This window comes from Aythya ferina (genome assembly GCF_964211825.1).
Source record: "Aythya ferina genome assembly, chromosome: 3".
In the NCBI taxonomy this organism is placed as follows: Eukaryota; Metazoa; Chordata; class Aves; order Anseriformes; family Anatidae; genus Aythya; species Aythya ferina.
This window is the reverse complement of record NC_140298.1, coordinates 37,174,486-37,194,544: the sequence shown is the minus strand read 5'-3', so window position 1 is coordinate 37,194,544 and position 20,059 is coordinate 37,174,486. Positions and strand designations below refer to the sequence as shown.

General features: G+C 42.8%; 1 protein-coding gene across 3 annotated transcripts in view; it reads left to right on the top strand.

Moving 5' to 3' along the window:
• The window catches only part of TTC7A (tetratricopeptide repeat domain 7A), a 183,934-nt gene that overhangs the window by 511 nt on the left and 163,364 nt on the right, over window positions 1-20,059 (top strand). For 2 of the 3 annotated variants that reach the window (XR_014691589.1, XM_084514860.1), the window contains exons 2-5: window positions 481-644; window positions 2,397-2,565; window positions 17,825-17,955; window positions 19,642-19,763. Coding sequence is in view for 2 of the 3 variants with exons in the window: in XM_084514860.1 (XP_084370986.1) it covers window positions 481-644; window positions 2,397-2,565; window positions 17,825-17,955; window positions 19,642-19,763 (586 nt within the window). In the remaining variant the exon portion in view is untranslated. Of the gene's footprint in view, window positions 1-480; window positions 645-2,396; window positions 2,566-3,290; window positions 3,352-17,824; window positions 17,956-19,641; window positions 19,764-20,059 lie in introns of those variants that run through there. The other variant, XM_084514861.1, reaches the window with a different exon arrangement.

Below are 20,059 nucleotides of genomic sequence, written 5' to 3'. Positions count from 1 at the left end.
TGCGGTTGCTGTTCTGCAGTAAGCTAACTTCATGCCTTGTACCAAATCTGCAGCAAACTTGTATTCACGTACACTTATAAATCTTAAGCATGTGCTCAAATGCTTGATAAATCTGACACTTCTTCATCCCAAAGCCCACTTTTCAACTCTTAATTGTTACATTAGTGACAACACAAGGCTGAGCTGTGCTGTCAAAATGAAACAATCCCATCTGGCAAAAATCCTTTTAATTAAAAGGAAACCTCACTTTATTTTTCATAGCTAACAACGTTCCCGATATCCCCGAGTTAACACAACTTCCTTTTTTCCTCTGCTAGTTACTCTCACCCCTCGGAGTTACTATTTATGTGTCTCACAGATGATGAGTTTTCTCTTAATCCCATTGAAATGTTAATGTAATGCTACTTAAATAAAGCAGCGCTGATAATAGCATTCAGAAATGCTCAGTGATGTTTCTGCTTGGGTGGGATATGCTTTCAGAGGACTATGGGAGCATGCTGCTTGCCGAAACCCTGCTGGAAGAATGCTTGCAGGAAAACTTTGCCAAACTGAAGGACTCCATCCCCCTGACAGAGAAGAATGAGCCCAAACTGAGTGAGGCTAAGCGGTACCTGACCAACGTCTTGAGCAGAGGAAAGCTGCGGGTAAGTGGGCTCTGTCACTGTAACTGCTGATAACCTGATGCTTTTTTTCACGTGATTGTTAGCCTGATACAAGGTGGTGACATTGCCTTATCACGTCTCTCTGTGTACAGGGCTGTGTTTATAGGTATTACTAATGTCCTGGTAATTTAATGCCCCTCTGCAGTGTCTTCTGTTGGGAAATTGCTTTTTCACATCCAAACAGGTTAGGTATTACGAATATATCCTTCTTTTTAATTACAAAGACGTGGGCTGAGTATGTAGGAGCTCCTGCAGCTGTGGTGCAGGGCCTTCTAATGGTGCTGCAGGGCTTGCCCAGCTGAGGAACCTCCTGCCGCTCTGGGGCTGAGGGAATTGCACCTGGTCAACACCAGGACAGAGGTAAAATGTGCTTCACGCTGCTGCTGGGCCATTGAGGTCATAGTGCAAGTCCAAGGTTACTGCCTTGCATTGCTTTCAGTCAGTGACAGATAAGTTATGCCAACTTAGTCTCAGTTTTGTTTCATGTTCTGAGTGCGTGGTTCATAGCTGCCCATTAGCTAAGCTGCAGAGGGCTTTAGGAGAGTTTCAAGACACTGCCTCAATGGTTACTGTTGACCTTGGACAGTGTAGCTTTAATAGGACTCCAAATTACAAGTCTGAAGTTCTAGGCTTGTACTGGGCCTGGTCCTGAAACTTACAGGGTAACAAGCTTGCAAGTGGATGTTATACTTTGATCATGTTACTTGCAACAGAGCCCATGTTCAGCTTTTTTTTTTTTTTTTTTTTTTAATGTGGGGCAGTTCCTTGTTTGTATCTTCTCAAAAGTCAGTGTATTTAAATAAAAAGATGGGGTAGGAAGGAGGATTCATTCAACCCTTTTTCTTTATAGTTTAACCCCAGTAACAGCCAAAAACACTGTTCTTGTTTGTTTTTTTTTTTGGTTTGTTTGTTTGTTTCCAGGTCTAGGTGTTAGGTTTGGTTTAGTGAATTGCCATTACTGTTTCTTTGTAGCAGTGATTTGGCTACTCATGTTGGTTACTTCCAGGCTATTCATGAACCTGTGTTGACTGAATGTGTTTTAAAAATGAGGGTGAAGGATTAGGAACCTTTTCTGCTTTCTGAAACATTAGAAAGGGCCCAAATGTTTGTCTTTTAATGAGTGTAGGGTTTTTTGCACGCATTTGTATACACATTTTCAATACTCCTTAAGGACTAAACAAATTCTAGAAGTGGCAGGCATGCCTTCTGCCTCTACTTTTGCCTGAAAATGTTTTGAGAACTTAAGAAAACTTGGGAACTTTCCTGTTTTTTTTTTTTGTTTTGTTTTTTGTTTTTTTTTTTTTGTTTTTTTTTTTAATTAAATGTACAGAGCAGAGGGGACCGGTAACTGAATGACTGAAAAATGTTTTCTATACAGCTTAAAAGCAGGGGATTTCCTTGGTGTGTGTGTCTAGTTATGATAGTGACAGGCTTTAGTGATACCCATGGCTGGTGAATCAATAGAATAGGTCAGTGGCAAGGGAAGAGGTGACTTGTAAGCTGTGTGTTGCCAAACTGAGCTCCAAAGTAATTCCTTGACCTTTGTGGCTTGCTGCTCTCATAAGCACAGTGCTAAGATCTCTAGACGCTTAAATCCTTACTTCTCCAACCTGTGTAGCTGACAAGGTTAAGAACAAAACATTTTGAATCTTCTTAATTTGCGCTGAAGTACCTCACTTGTGCCCTTTGGTATTTTACTGTGTAAACGCTCTTTTCCCCTCACTTCTGTTTCAGCCCAAGTATATGGTAGAAGCTATGCTGATCCTAGGGAAGCTTCATTATGTAGAGGGATCCTACAGAGATGCCATCAGCATGTATGCAAAAGCAGGGATCGATGACATCTCTACAAAAGATGAACCCCTGTACATGCTGCGTTTGGTGACTGAAGCCTTCGTTATTAAAGGTAAAGAATCACATATATATATTTGAAGTATGCTGTGTAGGTAGAAAGTTGAAGGTATTTCTCCAAGTGGCTCGATAAGATCAGATTGGCAGCGTTGTTGACTTTTTGTTGACTTTCTAAAGTCCTACTAGGTATGATCTGTACAGTTTAAAATTAAAGGCGTCGTGCAGTCTTGGTCCATGATTTTTAAACTTGGCTGACTTGTAAAAGAAAGGTTGATGCTGGAAGTCGTGTGCTAACTCTTGGCTGTAAGTCAGCAATGCACCTGTGCTTGCGTATACATTTTGGGAAAATCTAAATCAATCGCTCTGAATTGGGGCCTGTACTTTCTATTAGAGTTCGTCCGCTTGTAATTTTATCTGATTTCTGTGAAATGAGCATGGATGGAGTTCCCAAGTTTTAAACTCTGGACTACCACAATATACGCTTTCAAAGCAGGTTGTGTATTTTTGCAATGCATGTCATGTTGTATCAGACCTAAGGTACAAACAGGAGTCTCCTCCCCCCTTTAATTCTACAAATGTTGCGCTGAGAGATCCTAATGGAAATTGCTTCTAAGGGTAGTGGAATTGCATTTCAGTTTTGAGTGGGGGAAAGGAAGACCCTAATCAGTTACTGACTTGGTGGGGGGAAAAAGATCAGTAATCTTCTCCTTCATTTGCTTTCAGTTCCTTTATAAATGTTGCTCAAGTACTGCTACCTATCTACTGCTTTCTACTCTTTTCAGCATGTCCACCAGCTAATTAGGTGAATGAGAACTCTGTGATGATCAGATACCTTCAAATGGTATGTAAAAGAGTGATACCAAATCAACCCCAAATACTGTTTGACTGGGCTGCTAGTATTACTGACGATAATTTGGGTGTTTCATGATCTCACACAGTCATTCTGCTTTTTTTTTTTTTTTAAACCTGTTTTTGCTGCTTTGCTTGCTTTGGTTGTGTTTCCTATGGCTCTGGTTGAATCTGCTGCATTAATGAGCTTTTGTGGTGTAGGACTAATTTACTTGTAACTTGTACTAATGTTTGCATGTGCAGAGGAGCAAGCATTTATTGCAGGTGTTTTTGTGTGTGTTTTTTGAGACTAACGGTGTACTCAAGAGTTTTAACCTTGCTGGGAATTGGTCCTAGGTGGGACATGAATATAAGGTATGCGTGAATGCTGGTGAAATAACACTGCACTTGTAAGACTTCTTCTATGGCAGCCATCTCACCTCCATATGAAGATACAGGGGGCGGAGGTGTTTGCCTCACAGGATCAGACTTTTTTTTTTTTTTTTTTTTTTAAATATAGCTTAGCATGGAATATAAGTGTTCTTTTGCCTCTGTGCATGTAAACCGTAAGTAGTCTCTGCCATTGCAGAGTTACCTCTGCTATTCCTGTTCCACAGCTTTTATCCTCAGTGATGATTATTTTCAGATTAACCAAGATATGAAGGATATACAAAGTCACTTGGTATTCTAACAAAGCTTGCGTCAGAAAAGTCCATCAGAGTGGAGCTTCTCCAACTGAGTTTGGAGAGAACACTTGCTGCTAGGATCAGTTTGTCTCTTTTTTTTTTTTTTATGTGCAACCTCTCACTTTTACAGAAATAAGCCTTTAAATGTTAGAAGTTTGGATGAGGAAATAGCAGTGTAGATTTAAATCTTCACTTCAAAATGTGTCTGCCCAGGCTACCTCTGCAAGATAAGTAACAGAGCATGGATTTAAATTACTTAAAACTTAGTTATTAGTATAAAGACTCTCTTGATTTCTTTTTTTTTTTTTTTTCCTCTTGGTATCTGTGTAGATTTTCTTGATCTGTACTGCATTAATGCTTCTGATTGAATTACTGTTAGCTTATACAAACTGAAGCCTTCTATAAAGACACTCTCGAACATCACTCGAAACATTTCTTCATGGATTGTTTATACAGCAATCCAGAAAAGCCTGTCTCTGTGTTCCGTCTTTATTCCAGGAACATCAGTTCTCTGTGCTTAATTTCTTACTCAGATGTTCAGTAATACAAGGAGGTGGTCAGAATGCCCATGTTCACTCAGTAACACGCTAGAACTTCATATCAGTTCAAGTACAAACCTGAAACGAGCTTGATTTTGTGTAGCTAGTGCTGTTGGGTTGTGCATATATTCAGAATGGCCATGCAGGTGTTCAGGATCATGCAGGAAGGGTCATGGCAGAAAGAAAGCCAAATCAAAGGCATTTGTGTTACCATTTTACTGTTGGAAAGAAACTAAACAGTAATGAGAAGGAGATGGGGTACATTGGGAGGAGCTGTGCAGGCAGGACATGTGGTAGAAATGGAAAGTGGGCTAGAGTGCCTTTTGAATTCTGTGATGCTGGTGGCTGGGCATTGAGCTGTGGGGGCTCCTCTGAAGGCCCCTAGCATGTGATAGATGATATTATGGCAAGAAGTAATATGGATTTGTAGCCTTGTGATTGGAGTATAGAAGTCAAATGGGGAAAAAGTTTTCTTGCTTTCCTTGCTCAGTAGTCTTTTACCAAAGTAACTGTCAGGCTGTAAACACTAAAGTTTTTCTTTATAAATGCTAGAGCTTGAGCAGCTGGCAAGTTACAGGAGAAATGGTGGTGAGGGTGAGATTCTTCCAATGTCTCAGCTGACTGCTCCTGCTTATCCTGTTTCTAAATCCCCACATTGTGGGGAGAAGAGCATCATGTCATACTCCTGTGGACAGTGAGCAAAGTGCTAACAACAGTTTGATTCTTAGCAGTGGTTAACCTCTGTGGTTATTTGATAGGTGGCTTGGCTGTGCATGTCTCCGTCCTTCCTCCCCATTCTCCATGAGGTCAATTCCTCCTTAAAAACTTATGCTTGGCTCTCTGATGCAAACAGTTCATTTTGTCTTTCTGTCTATTGCAGGAAACAGTATTGAGTAATAAAACTTGCTTGCATATTCACTTGGGACACATTGTGGCTTTGTTACCTGGCATTGTCCATCTGAAATGAGCAGAGCTACTGAACAGCACACGTAACTGCCACTTGGCCTCTGCTGCACTTACTGCATGCACTCTGCGGAGATCCCTGGCTGCTCCAAGTGAATAAATCTTTCTGGTATAGTAGGGTTGGACATAACCTAACTCTTTGCAAAGCAAAGTGCATCAGCAGCCAGGACTTCAGCTCATCTAAGCTCCCAGGGTATAGATTCGCTCTGTAAATAAATGAGGTTTTGTAGTTATGATGTTCAGAACCAAATGTATTTCCATCATGTAGGGTTACAGGTACCTATCTTTGCGTGGTGTTTTGGGGGTTTCCACTCCCCAGCTGACCTCACCAATCCCTGCAGAAATGCAAATGGTGTACTTGTTCTGGTGATATTGCTGCCTCTGGTATTTGGCTGTTTAAAGTGTGATTGAAATAATGTCATGTGAATGCCAATGAAATACATAAAGCTTAAGCTACTCATACGGATGCGAAGTTTGAGGCATAGAGTACCGAAGCAAGTTGTGTTCGGTCATTGTGAGTCAGGGCCAAAACTGAAGAAAGCAAGGAAGGAAGATCTCCCATGGATAACTTGTCTCTTGGCTCAGTCCTTTTCTGTAGCGTTACAACCAGTGTAAGCTCTTCTATGCCTATATAAATACAGAAAGATAAAATTGTGTGTGTGTGTGTATATATATGCAGAAAAGATAATGTGAACAACATTCTTGTGGTGGTTTTGTTACTTTTTAAAACCTTTTGGGTTAGCCTTAACGGAGTTGTGCTTGGTTCTCTCTTACTGCCCAAGTACTCAGTATGAAGACAGGAGATGGTACGCGGGTAGGTCAGAGGAGTTTCCTCCGTTACGGAGCCGTTTGGTGCACGGCCCTTCTTGCTGTGCTGTGTGGGAGCGTGCAGAGGGCTGCTGTAGCAGAAGGCCGCTGCCAGCCTGAGTCATGCCGGCCCGGGGAGGGCTGACGTGGCCTGCGGGCCCGGCTCTGTCAGGGCTGGCAGCGCCTTCAGCTCGTCAGGGCGTGTGGTGCCAGAGCTGCTGCGGGATGAGTCAGCCCCACGGAGGGGAGCCCCTGCATCCAGCAGAGCCCCGGTCAAATCAGCAGCAGCACAGGACTGCAAAGGGCTTCTAGCTGCTTTCATGGAGAGTGGGGCTTTGGTAGTCCCACTGCCCCTGTCTGATAGGGCTGGAGCGTGTGGCCTCATACGGTGCTGCCTCTGCTCTGCCGACTGCAAGGGGGCTGTGGAGTAACAGGTTGTGGGTGTCCAAAGATGGGCGAGATGAATCCCTAATAAACTTGTTTCTGAAGGTTAGGGTTTTTTTGAAGCTTTATAAGAGAGATCCTTTCTATCAAAAGGCTGCGGTGTAAGCTCAGCCTTTTTAGAGCTCAGGAAAAAACATGTCGAAGAGGCCATTAGCCGATATTGTGACTGTGAGAAGCCTTGATCATAGTTTGCGTTTTGTTTTAACAAGTCTAACCACAAGTCACATGTGCAAGGCAGCTAAGGTTTTTTTTTTGTTTTTTTTTTTCTTAGTGGCTTGATGCATGCTTTATGTTGTTCTTTAGCCCGCTTTAGTAATTTGAAGATGTTTAAGAGCTGTAAATGTGGTACTTCTGAAGACCTGTAAGGTCACCATGCTAACTCTGCTGCATTGTGAAGTGAACTTCAAGCCAAGCACCATTCAAAGAGCTGTGATACTGCTGAAAGCAGAACTGTGAATCCAATACGTGAGGATTTTTCCTGAGCTTCACAATGCTGAGCAACCAAGTGTGTACATCTAGGGTTCTGGTTCAGCTCACTGTGTTTTTTGGGGTTTTCTATTTATTCACTTTGAGGAGAAACTGCTGGTCTCACATTTTTCTGTTCGGGTTGTATCTTTTCAAACCTCTGTGAGGAGCTCAGTATTGCTTAGAAGGATACTGTTCTGCTTTATCCCCATCTATCTTGGATTTGTAATACTGGAAGTGAAGTCTTGGAGGTTATAATAGTGTTGTGGATGGAAAATGGTGGTATTGCACAATAATAAATAGGAAAAACTAATCCAACTTTCTGTTCATTATTTCCTAAAAGATCTCTTGCTCAGCTGATTTAAACACTTGATTCTAATTATGATTTTAAATCAGTCAATTTATGCTTCAACTTTTTGAAAATCATCTACATTAAACTTCCTTGGTGCTTGTGCATTGTAATTTATTTTTAAGGTATTTTTGTTGGTTTGCAGAACTATTAAAAACATTCAGTAAATTGCATTCAGTAGACATAAGCCTGGCAATTAAATTTTTTTTTTCGTAGCTAATCATAAGATACTTTGTCCATTTGTTCATACAGTTCAATGAAGTCTCTAATTTTGACATTTGCTTGTGTGTCATTCATCATTTTCTAATACTGTTTTCTACAGGATGACTGATCTCCTAGGTGAGATTTGTATTCAGCTGCATTTTTTGTTAATTAGCATAAATAGAATTAAAATTGTTTTATTGCAAAGCGAAGTTCTGATAAATCCACTTTTTTGCTCTGTTTAAAAAAATTAAAACATTTTCAGTTAAATGAATTTCACTTGGTATTTTGGTAAAAAAAAAAAAAAAAAAAAAATTCACTTGGTAAAAGTGAATTTACACTTTTAATTTCATTGTTAGAAGCATGCTTAATCCAGGTCATGATTTAAAAGCATGTTTCAGGCCATATGTATGCTTTTTGAGCCTGCTTTTAGAGGACACACAGTTTTGCAAGGTGTACTTTTCCTTTCCTAGACTAACGTTTAGAATATCCTGACTGCTGGATGGGGAGAAAAAAAAAATCAAACACAAACAACACCAAAACCTTATGGTTATGCATATTCTTGTTCCTGGGGATCTTTTCATAGACTGATCTTAAGTGTTCTTGAAGTCCTCTAAGAAAAGCTTTGCTGTAGATCCCCACATGCTCTCTTTTTACTATGTAAGGAAATGCCTTGTCTTGTCAAGTGAGACAGATGTAGGAAGGGGATTATTGGAAGGCTGATGACATTTTTCCATGTTCAAATGAATAATTCTTTATGTCCTTTCTGGGCACTAATAGAGGAAAGTAAAAATCATGCTGTAATTGCACATGTCAAGATAAAGATAATCCATTTCTGTATTATTGCTCAGTAGCCTCATGACTGTTAGGAAGGCTTCCAGTCCTGCCAGTGGCAAAAAGAGGGAACGCAGCTCTTCCTCTCTCCTTTCAGCACTGCCCCACACATGAGCATGCATTCTGCCTGCATTGCTGCTTCTGGCTGACATGGGGACAGCTTGCTGGGATGCACCATACAGCAGAAGTGGGTGGTAGGTTGTAAGGGGCAAGGAGAATCCTGAGAGCTGGAATTTCCTCACTACCTCTCCCCCATTAGTGCAGTATTGATGTAAAACCATTGATGGCAACCTTGCAAATGACAGTGTTGGCTGATGCATTTGAATTCCTGGTAGTGCTTGGGGTAAAGGCTCTCCTGAAGATACCACCGCTGGTCCTTGCTCATAGTCTTTAGGAAAGCTTGTTGAAGAGCCAAAATTATACTGGGTGCAAAGTTAAGAGAGAAGCACAGATTGGGGTTAAAGTTGGGGAAAAACTAACTCAATTTTCTTTTGCTTTTTTAGTACAGGCATATGATGCTTAGGTAGTAATGGGCCTTGTGAGGATGACAGGTGGCAGCATGCAGCTCTGTTAACCTGTATGTTGCTTTTGAGATGAAATAGGGGCATGCAGTAGTCTGCTCCTATTCCTTAACTGCTTGCTCTTCTATTGGCAGCTGCTACTAATGTTACTTTGGTCAGTATTTGCAGCTGCTGCAACAAAGTAGGATTGCTGTGGAGGAAAAATAATTTGTTTGCTTTGTCATCCTTTCAAAAGGGGGAAAAAAGGGGGTGGGGGGCAGGCAGGACACATTCCTCTATGGTGGAGTCATCCGATGACTAAAAATGGGTGGTACTCATCTCTGGGCATTAGGATCTGTGGGTAGATGGGCTCTTCGACACAGAGCTTAAATAATGTAGTGAGTTTTTGTGCCTGACCACTGGGAAAATTGCCTCCCAGCCACAAGAACCTATGGTACACTCTGGCATTGAAAACCGCCTCCCTGCAAATAAGACGCTTTGTTGACAGAACTTGTTTTCACTTTTGCTTGACAAAAACTGCAGCTTTTAAATGCTAATTCACATCAGAGGGAGAGAGACTTTGTTCTACACCTTGTATATCTTCAAAGCGCTGCTGTTTGCAATCACGCCAGCCAGCCAGGAAGCATGCTGTTTGCTTGTGCTGCCACCGGAGTAGCTGTCTGATGGGCAAAAGCTCCTGTTTGTAGATGCTGCTGTCTTAATAAAAGGGCTGAGTACTGCTACATCCTATTTGGGTGTTGAGGGGGGAGTTGAGCTGCTCTTAGCCTGTCAGAGCAGTGGTGTTGAAGCTGCTGTGTGCTGGGAAGTTGTGTGCCCCTGCTTCCCAGCTCTGCTGTGAGCGGTGTGCCTGGCCCAGCCCTGGCCCTGGCCTTCTCGCTGTGTGTAGGCTGCCTGTGGTGGCCAGGGAAGCTGGTTTCACAGCCGTGCCCTGTCAGCTCTTCTCTGCTGTCAGACAGGCTAGCTGAGGTCTTCTGTGCTTTGGCAGTAGTTTTGTACAATCTGCTGTGCACAAATGCAGCATGGTTTTGGGCTTCTGAGGAAGGAGATACCTATAGGCAACCAGATGTGGATAACTCCACTTTGGAAAGAAGACAAAGATAAACACCCGCCTGGGTTTCATTAATGTGACTTGCTGTCTGTGGTTTCTAAGGTTTTATCACGTTATTCTTCCACTCCCTTCTTCCCACACAAGCATGTGATGAGCTTGTGCTGGCTGCACGTGCATGCACAAAACCCCACCTCCCTGCTGCGCTGTGACTTAGCTCCCTAAAGCCAGGGGGGCAGCAGCATCAGGAGGTGCAGGAATTGCTGCAGTGTGCTTTCCCGAGGAGTGCAAGTGTGCTCCGAGGTGGCTGAGCCACAGGTAGCTGTCAGCTGGCTCTGATGCCATTCTCCTGCTGTGCTGTGTAGCAGGCAGTGTGTGCCTGCTGTGTGCACACTGGATGTTACTGACACTTGCTTTGGGAGTCACTGAGCGGTCACAGCAGGTGAGGCTGATGCTTTACATCCCACCATAAAGTGCTGTGGTCACTGGCAAGCTTTTCTCTGCGGCTGTGCACCGCTCCGTGCAGTGTGCTGTGTGGCAGTGGCTCTGGGAGGGTTTCCATCTGCTTACCATCCTATTTTTTCTGTCCTGCTCCCAAAGCACTCATGAAAGTGGGCTAGTCTAGTTCAGTGGCTGCTCCCTGTGACCAGGGAAAAAATGTAATTCTCATGGCATGCCATGGGAGTATGTGGATGGTGTTGACCAAGTCCTTTGAGGCTGTGAGAGAATGCTGCTCTCACCTCTTTGCTGTGTCTCAGAGCATCACCCCAACAGAGACATCTCCCTCACTGCAATCGGATGCATCACGGAATGGAGGTGGCCTCTGGTACCAGGACAACTCGTGTGTTACAGCAGTGGTCTGTGAAGTGGGATGTGCATGTCATGGATGACATGTCATGCAGAAAATGATCTGTTGGGGTATAGGAGGAAAATGCTAGACTTCTTATTTTTGACTTCTATCTCTTAAAAACAATGGCAGAGCTGACACTTCTCCTAATAAGAGCTCTTCATTAGCCACATTAGACAATCGCTGCTTTTACCTTGTAATCAGATCTCATCAGTGATGTTTGAAGTCCAGCAATACTCAGTTCAATACCTCAAACATTTCACTGAACTTCATGATAAATTTGTAGAAGCCTCTTTTGAACTTTCTTCCTCAATAGCAAAAGATGAAATCACATACCCTTGGGGAAGCATTTGTTCTTCCCACTGTGGTAAACAGCTAAAATAATACATGGAAGACAATACGGTGACAAACTAAAACGTGTTCCTTTGTCAGCACATAGTGTTGGGAGACACATAGACACTGAAGATGCGAAGAAACAAGTATTAGAACAAACAACATGATGTGGGAAACTTGCTATGCAGTTTGGTGAAAGTACAGATGTTTCCAACATGGCACAGCTTAATGTATTTGTTAGATTCTGGTTCAGTAGTGAAATATACTAAAAACTAAATTACTTAATAAAAATGTTTGTTAAAAAGCTGTGCAAGTTTAATCACTAATGTAGTAGCTGCTTTGGTAATAAAAATAAAAAGGAATTCTAGTGTTAGGTTACAGAAGTAGCATCACATGAAATTAATTCATCACTGTTTGTAAGTAAGCTGTTGCTGAAAAGAAGTGAGGCCAAGAAATGTGCGGACTAATACAGGACTGTATCAGTGTGGCTTATTTCCTTTAAACACAAGACCTTTAAACAGTAGAATCTCTCTAATACTTAAAGAAGCGGTGGAGACTGACCCTGAACATCTTTTGTGTCACACAGAAGCTCACTGGTGGTCTCGTGGCAAAGTGCTTAGGAGTTGTTGAAGTTAAAGATGATTTATACGCTTGTTTTTGCAAAGATAAATGTTAGAAATTTGCAGATCTTTTCTATTATGATAAGCATCTGTCAGTTTTATGCTACCTTGCAGGTATTTTTAAAATGGAAACAACACGTTTTGTCTGTCCCTTCAAGCTAAAGATGATGTTTTAACAACTGAAGAAGTAATGGCATCTGGTTTTAGAACAGATGTTTGGAAACGTTTCCAAGTCGGTGTGATTTTTTTTTTTTTTTTTTTGTGTGTGCAGAAAGTCACCTACAACTCTCATGTATACAGTTTGTTACCTGTTTGTAGTCTGTCCAAATATGTTTCATTGGGTTTGGAACCCATTTCTTAATAAATCTGTTTGTAAGAACAACTGGCTGACACCAAGGAAGATGTAAATATACTAGAGAATTACAAAAATAAATACAAATTGAGTAGGTGCAGCTAATGACACACTTCTCTTTGGATCTACATATCTTTGCTAGCACTGACAGCCATTAAAGCCAGGTATTAAGATAATCTTACCCTAGAACCAGACCTTCCTGTCAATGTACCTGCATTAAATCAAGATTTGTTTTCAAAAGTAACCATAATCAAGCATATTATTCTTCCTAAAAATTAATATTTCTCTAGTGAGAACAAAGTTTTGTACAGTTCATGAAACTGAGCAGTGTAACTTTTCTTTTTCATTCTTCCGGTTTGTATTTTTGTGTTTTATAATGTACTATGTACAGCAGCGTGTATATAATTTAAAAATATGTATGTTGGGGCTGTGTGTTCAATAAAATTCCTTGCTATTAGGAGTGTGTGAGCAAAAGGGCTGGAGACTGCCTTGTTGTAGGTTGAAGTCCGGGTTCAAAGATCTGCCGTGAAGAGCCACCAGATGCTGGGCAGCACCTTTTGATGTATCAGCAGAGTCAGCACCCTTGGGTTCAGGTGGCTGATGCAGCGAGGTGCGCACAGCCTATGTGGAACTGATCAAGGGTATGGGAACTGAGGTGGCATCTCGGACATGCTTGCCACCTTCTGGCTTCACAGGTAATCCAGTCAAGAAGTTTTTTCCTCACTTTAACAGTCAGCTAGAGCTTGGCCACCTCGGAGAACATTTGTAACCCAATTGCTGAGGAGAGGAGCATCAAGACCCATGATGTGAATTATTGAAGCTGCTGTGAACTGTGGTAGAAATAACACACACCACTGGGTCTTGCCCTAGGTCAAGCTAATCCAGACTGCAGCAGGCTGAGTGCCTCGTGATGTGCTTGCCCACCACCTTACCTCAAGACAAATTATTTGTGGTCCTGTTGTAACACCTTTGCATGTCCTCAGCTTGATGGCACGCTGGCTTCTGGCCAGGGTAGCCTTTCTGCAGGGCATATGAGCACAGGTCCTTGCCTTGCAGGCTGGGACTGGTGCTGTTGGCAGGGCTGTAACTTCCACCCTAAGCTCTTTTTTGCTTTGAGTTCCTGTAGCTGTGTTTGACACAGGTGTAACAACAGGTAGGCTTCGTGCTCTGTGCACTGTGGTCTTTCTTTAATTCCTTCATTAAACTGCCCCTGCTGCTGGGCTGCAGGGCTTTAGCAGCCACAGGCTAGCGCTTGGCAAAAGGGGTTTAAAGTAGTGTGCTGCTGCTGACCCTGAGTTCTTCTACCAGTAAACACTCTGTTTCCCAGCTGTGTTAACTCATCCAAATGCATGGAGGTCTGCGTGAAAAGGAAAATAAGAACCCGTGAGTGGATTGGTATGTCCTTCCTACTGAGCTGGAGCACTGCTGCTATTTGGGGAACTAGTTCATGAATTGGAAGAAAAGAAGCAAGCTGCTTTAGCCTTCTCTTCTCACTAGCAGTTGTGCAGTCACCATCTGTGCACTGAAGCTTTCAAAACCAGACTGGATAAAACCCTGATGAGCCTGAGCTGACCCTGCTTTGAGCAAGAAGTTGGACTGCAGTCCTCCCAAGACCCCTTCCAACTTGAATTTTCCTGTGATCTCTGTCTCTGAGAATCGAAGCTCTCAAGTCCACTTGCACATGTATTTTTCCAGTTCTGGTAATAATGTTTCAGAGCACTGCAGCCACATGATATGCTTTCTTCCCTTGGCAAGGACTGGGTGAGATGAAAGTGGAAATAAGCCTTCACAGAATGTCCCCTTTCAGGTTTCCGTGAAAAGCAGTGCACTTCAACTCTAGGAAGAAATTTGTTCAGTCCGTGACACCTCTTACAAGCCTTATGGTGTGTGTTTTACTGACATAAATGCAAATTAGCTTTAGAAGGGAAAATAAGAAGCAAAGATTAGAGAGATCAAGAGCCAGAGATGAATTTTTGGGGAAACTAGAAGTGGATGGGAGCCTTTTCTTTATTCAGGAAGGAAAAAATGTGTTTCTATACATGGAAAGCTACTGCCTCTGAAGTGGGTGGGAAGAGTTTTTTCTTTTATAAAAGATGATTTGGAAGCAAGTCTCTCTTTAAATATTCAGCCTGAGGCATACCCCATTTGAAAGCTGTATCTTCCATATGTAAGCATGTGTGTGTGTTTAAATTGGGGCCCTTGATTAGTATGAGAAAAATCTTAGCATAGGTAAGTTCTAAGTTGTTACTGTCTTAACATAACTGTTTTTACAAAATACCTACATCTGTTTACCTTAACCAGCTACCAAGAAAGCATATAACTTTATACTTTACTTGGAAGTTAATTCTGAGTAAGAGCCACGCTTTCTTACTAAATCCCATGTGGCGGTACCATGCGCTCTGTGATTTTTCTGAAGCTTTTTGGGAACTGAGCTGAATTAAAAATGTATGTTATGCTGCAAAGGTCTTTCTGTGCTGATAGCTGAGGAGCAGAGCAGAGTTGGTGGGATTTATGCCCTCAGGGCTGGAGGGCTTGTAAGTAGTGCTGTCCACACGCAGCTGCAACTCGAGGAAACCTGCGGTTGTTGGGGCTTTGCACTGTGGGAACTGAACCGGTGGCTGCAGGTTTAGGGAGCTCTCATTCTTCTGTTCTTCATTTTATCTGCTGGATTTGCAGCCTGCTTGCTCTGATTTTTCTTCTCGTGTTTCTGTGGTAGGGACGAACAGCCTTGTTCAGGTTCCGTAGAGGATCTTGCATGCTGGTGGCATCAGGTCAGCACAGACGGTATGAGCAGAAAGCACTATGACTAATTTCGCATCATGTGGGTCAGTTTTCCCTCTTGCCCTTTATAAGTGGAAAAATGTGTGCAATGTAGCATACTGTCTCCTTTTAATGCATCATATATTGGTCTCTATTTATTGTGGCAAGGAATTTTATTACCCTGTCTCTGATCGGCCCCACCTCTGTTTTTCTGCCTGCATGGATGGCATGTTTGTTGTCAGTACTCGGTGCTGGCAGAGGCTGCTTGTTTTCCTCCCCCACATCAGAGCTTAGAGATAGTAGCTCCTTGCAGTGGGCTGTAGCATGCATGTAAATGGCTTTTATCAGCCTGTTCTCTCTGTGTGACATCTCCCACGATAACCGCCCCCATGCAGGCTGTGCTAGGATGGCTCTTGCAGCCTGATTAGATGCTGCTTGAATGTCAGTGGGTTGTACTGGGCTTCTTCCAGGGTCCTCATCCCTAATTTGTGCTTCATGGGACAGTGCCTCTGAAATGCAACACTGCTTTTTTTTTTTTTTTTTAATTTATTTTCTGTTAAGGGGAATGGCTGGGTATTCAGAGGTAGATAAAACTGAGATGGATCTGAGAAGAATAAGTTGATGTAATGTTTTCTCTTTTTGTATAGAGTTAATTTCCTCTTTTCCCCTTCATTACATAGTGACAGGGTAAGGAAGTAGGAGCTTTGAAATACGGGGTGGGGGAACCCCATGATAAAAAGCCATAGACTTCAGAAATGGACTGGAAGACAAAATCTATGGGATGCTGCTTCTCTAACACAAGATGGATGTCTGTAGAAAAGAGACACCACAGAATGGGTGCTAGTGAAGAACAGCAAAATAATTATTGTCCCCCAAACACTGTCAGTTTGAAGTAGATTTAAAAAGTAGATTTAGATTAGATATAAGGAAGGAATTTTTTTACTGTGAGGGTGGTGAGGCACTGTAACAGGTGGTGAATGAGAGAAGCTGTGGATGCCCCATGCCTGGAGGTGCTCAAGGCCAGGCTGGATGGGGCTTTGGGCAGCCTGGGCTGGTGGGAGGTGTCTCTGCCCATGGCAGGAGGTTGGAATTAGGTGATCTTTAAGGACTCTTCTAACCCAAACTGTTCTGTGATTCTGTAAATCTACTTCCCCTGCTCTGGTCTGGTCAGGATTTTCAACGGTGCAAGGTACAGATGAGTGTTTCCACTAGACAGCTCCTTCTGGAGTGGGCTGTGCACCCCTGAATTGGGAGAGGGCAGTGGGGAGCCACCTCCTGAACTTAGATCTGTGGGATATCTTCTCTTCTGCACCCGCTGAACTGACTGCTCACGTCTGGCTCAATTGCAAAGCATGAGATAAGGAAACTCATACTACAGTTACCAAGGGGACAAAACAGAAACTCTGAATGTGGGAAGTAAACAACGCTGAGGCTGCCTAGGAACCTCAGGTTCCACAGCTCGAGTGCTCCTACCACAGTGTTCACCGCGGGGTAGTCCCCATGGCCTCCTCACAGCGGTTTGCCACAAGACTCCCAAAGCGAGCTGTGCTGAGGTGCCGAGGATTGTGTGAGACAAGGAGAGTGTGTGGTTCCTGGTGTACGTGTTGTAGCTCCTCATGTGGGGCAGAGGCCTTTGCTGCATGCTGCAATGGTCCAAATTGCTTCTCTGGAGAGCCTGGCAGGCAGCTCGTCTTTCATACCTCCGCGGATTTCTGTCAGGAAGGCCAGGAGTTTGCGTTACAAGTTTTTCATTATTATCAGGGAGTGTTATACATAAAACTTATTGGGAAATGTGTATTGAACAGTTTACGACTTGTGTGGGCTACTAGGCATCCCTGCAGTTGCTTTGGTGTAGAAGGCCTAAGCTGCCAGTGATGTGTTGTGGAGATGTGCTGTGGCATAAGAATATAAGAATCTACGTAGATCAGAGTAAAAAGTGTGCAGATAAGCAGCCTCTCCAAGTAGACCTAGATATATAAAGGATATAGTAGTAGGATGCTAGACAAGGATCAAATAATAAAGAGTTCTGCTGTAGGGGCAGTAGCTGTGGGTCTCCAATTAACGTGCTGTATATTTATGAGAGGGGTTGGTTGGTGACACAAGGAAGAGTTTGAGTAGTACAAAAAACAATTACTTTTTTCTTTGGAAAGGAGGGTGATCGTGTAGTTGAAGAGTCTCTTATGTCTTGTCAAGAGCTTGCTGTGTGTCCGCGTGTAATTTGCATGTGCTTAGACTTTCCACAAGAGGCTTCAGATTTTCCAACTCCGTTTTATCTTTTTCCAAGTTTGTTCCTCAAAACTGCTGCCATTGAAGGCTTCACTTGGAATAGTGGACACTTAGAAACCCTCAAATCCAGTGCCAGGGTGTTTCTGAAATAGCACTTGTGTTGAAGCACCCAAAATCTATAGCCATTTTTGGAAATACAGGCCATAATTTCTCTGCTTGCTTGTCCCTGCCAGGGGGACTGTATGTCCTTTCTTCATAAAATCTTTGAAAGGCACGGTAGAAGCATGCAGTGGTACCATAGTTTAGAGCAGCATGACAAAAAACGCCTTGCATGTGTAGGAATTTTATTTTCCTTGGGTCTTTTCCTAAAAGTCCCTAAAACTAGGGAGAAGCCTACGTATGGAAAAGCCTTCCTGTCAGCTGGTAAATGAAAGTATAGCATGGCTCTGCTGCTGTTGGGGGCTGTGGTTCAGGAAGGTGCTGCTATTTTGCAGGTCTGTCGCTGGAGCGCTCGACCAACTCAATCGCCTCACGCGCTCGCCTGTGTGAGAGGGAGGAGGAGGTCATGGCTTGTTTCGAGACTGCGTGTGTCGTTGCCCAAGTGTACTTGCAGGAGCTTGAAAAGGTAAGAAGTGTGCTCAGGGTGTTACCTGGTGACCTGGGTGGGACATCGAGGGATTTTGACAGCAGAACTGGTGGCGGAAAGGTCAAGTGATAGACGAGGAACATGAGAACAAGCCCGAAAGAATGAAGTGCCTTAGCATTTCTGTGGGCTGAGTTTTTCAGTATAAGCAGTTGCAAAACAGCTGTTTATCTGGTCTCTGCCAGTTTCTTTTGAGCATGACGTGTGGAAACCAGTTTTGCCTGCGGTAAAGCTTTGAATACTTCAGATATGCTCGAGTCTTTATCTCAAGTTTAGCTCTTACTAAGGAGGGATGACAGGCTTTGCATAGCAAGTGCCACCATGAAGGAAGCCGAGATGTTTTACGTATCTGCCATGTAAGTGATACACAGCATTGGATATTGAGATCCCTCATGAGCTCAAAGTAACCTTTTGGGTCGACGATAGCAGTTTAATTGCTCGTGCTTCGCCTTTTCCAGGTGAAACTGGAGGAACCTGGATCAGTATCAATTAACTGCTTAGTTAGTGGCTGGCTAGGATGCTGGGTACTGTGAGCTCTGCACTGAGCTGTAATCCATGCCACTGATTTACTGGGCACATGCTTAGAGATCTCTGTATCTGCTACTTTGCCTACTTGCATTTAGCAGGGGCACACCGTAAGTTTTCACACCCTGTCCTCTGCCACACATTATGTTTGACACGAGCATCACTGAGGCAATGAATGTTGCCTATTGTTCTGTAACTTATCTGCCTTTTACTCTCTGACCTGATATTTCTGCTCTTCTCAGTGGCAACGGTGTGTTTGTTCCAGATCTTATTTTAAATTGCATTAAAACAAGAAAAATAAGCTTGGGACACACACAAAAATCCATGAAGAAAGCCAGATAACAATTTATTTGGTCTGTTTTTTGTAAGGAAAAAGCTACTTGTCTTTTTATTTAAAATTAAGTACTGCCCTCTCCTTGCAGAAGGACCAGTTCCTGCCAGTACTGGGCACTGTAAATGTTTTTACTGACAATTTATGTATGCCAAGAAGAGAAAGAGTTTGAATAGCAATTCATTCATCTTCTGGACTCAGAGGGATGCAGGATTCATGTACTCAAAGTCCATAGGTCCTTTTCATTCCTGTTTTGGAGAGTTTACACAGTGCAGCTTACAGCAATGAAAGCTGTTTGTTAGCCCTACTGGAAGAGACAGTTTCTAAGGAAGCCAAAGCAAGAGAGGTTTGGTAAGGCTAAAAGAGCAAAGACTAAGATTCTTCCATTGATACTCCTTAGAGTTTACTAACTCTTACAAATATTTACATTATGTTAAGCTGGATATACTCACTTAAACATTGTGTTTATATTTCTGTGCAAGATGCTGGATCTGTGTGGTTGGAGTAGTATTTCTGAAGCCCTCGATATTAATGTATAGCTTTTCGCTTTATTGAAGGTGTAAAGTAGTAAGGAGTGGTGCTTCAAAACTTGCATTGCACACAGGATGTTTCATGGAAGTCACTGTATAGTTCATTTTAAAGTTGACTTTGGAAGGTTTTTTGAATAGCTGATGAAGGTAAGATTTCAAGTCCTCTGAGGAGGAATCTGAAGGTTGAAGCTAACATTTTGTTACTGGCAATATCTCTGGCTTATGAGGAAATGGCTCGTTCAAAGAGTTGTCTGTAATCCCACTGGTTTCTTTTTCTTGCAGACCTTAAACAGCACACATTCAAGGAGTATAAAGGGCAGCAACATGACGTACTCTGAGTTTGAACTGTCCTACTTCCTGGAAGCAGCTCTACAGAGTGCCTACGTGACTCATTTAAAGAAGGGGTAGGTGGATGCAGATGTTCATAAAAATAGATAGTACTGCATGTTTTGTCTCAGAACAGATGAAAGCTTCTTTCTTCATATGTTCTGTTGTGACTTTTTTTTCTGCTGCTGGCTCGCTTCAGGTTTTCTTCGTGCTCTCCCTTTCCCACACCCTATCCTAATTCTCAGTTTTCCGGACCCACAAGTAGGGTGGAGTAGAACAGTTTTGTTGTCTTGACTCAGCTTTGCTCCCTGTGGAGATGAGGGGAGTCTGACCATAGAGAGTAAGTGGAATTTAAATACTGCTGAGTTCTTTT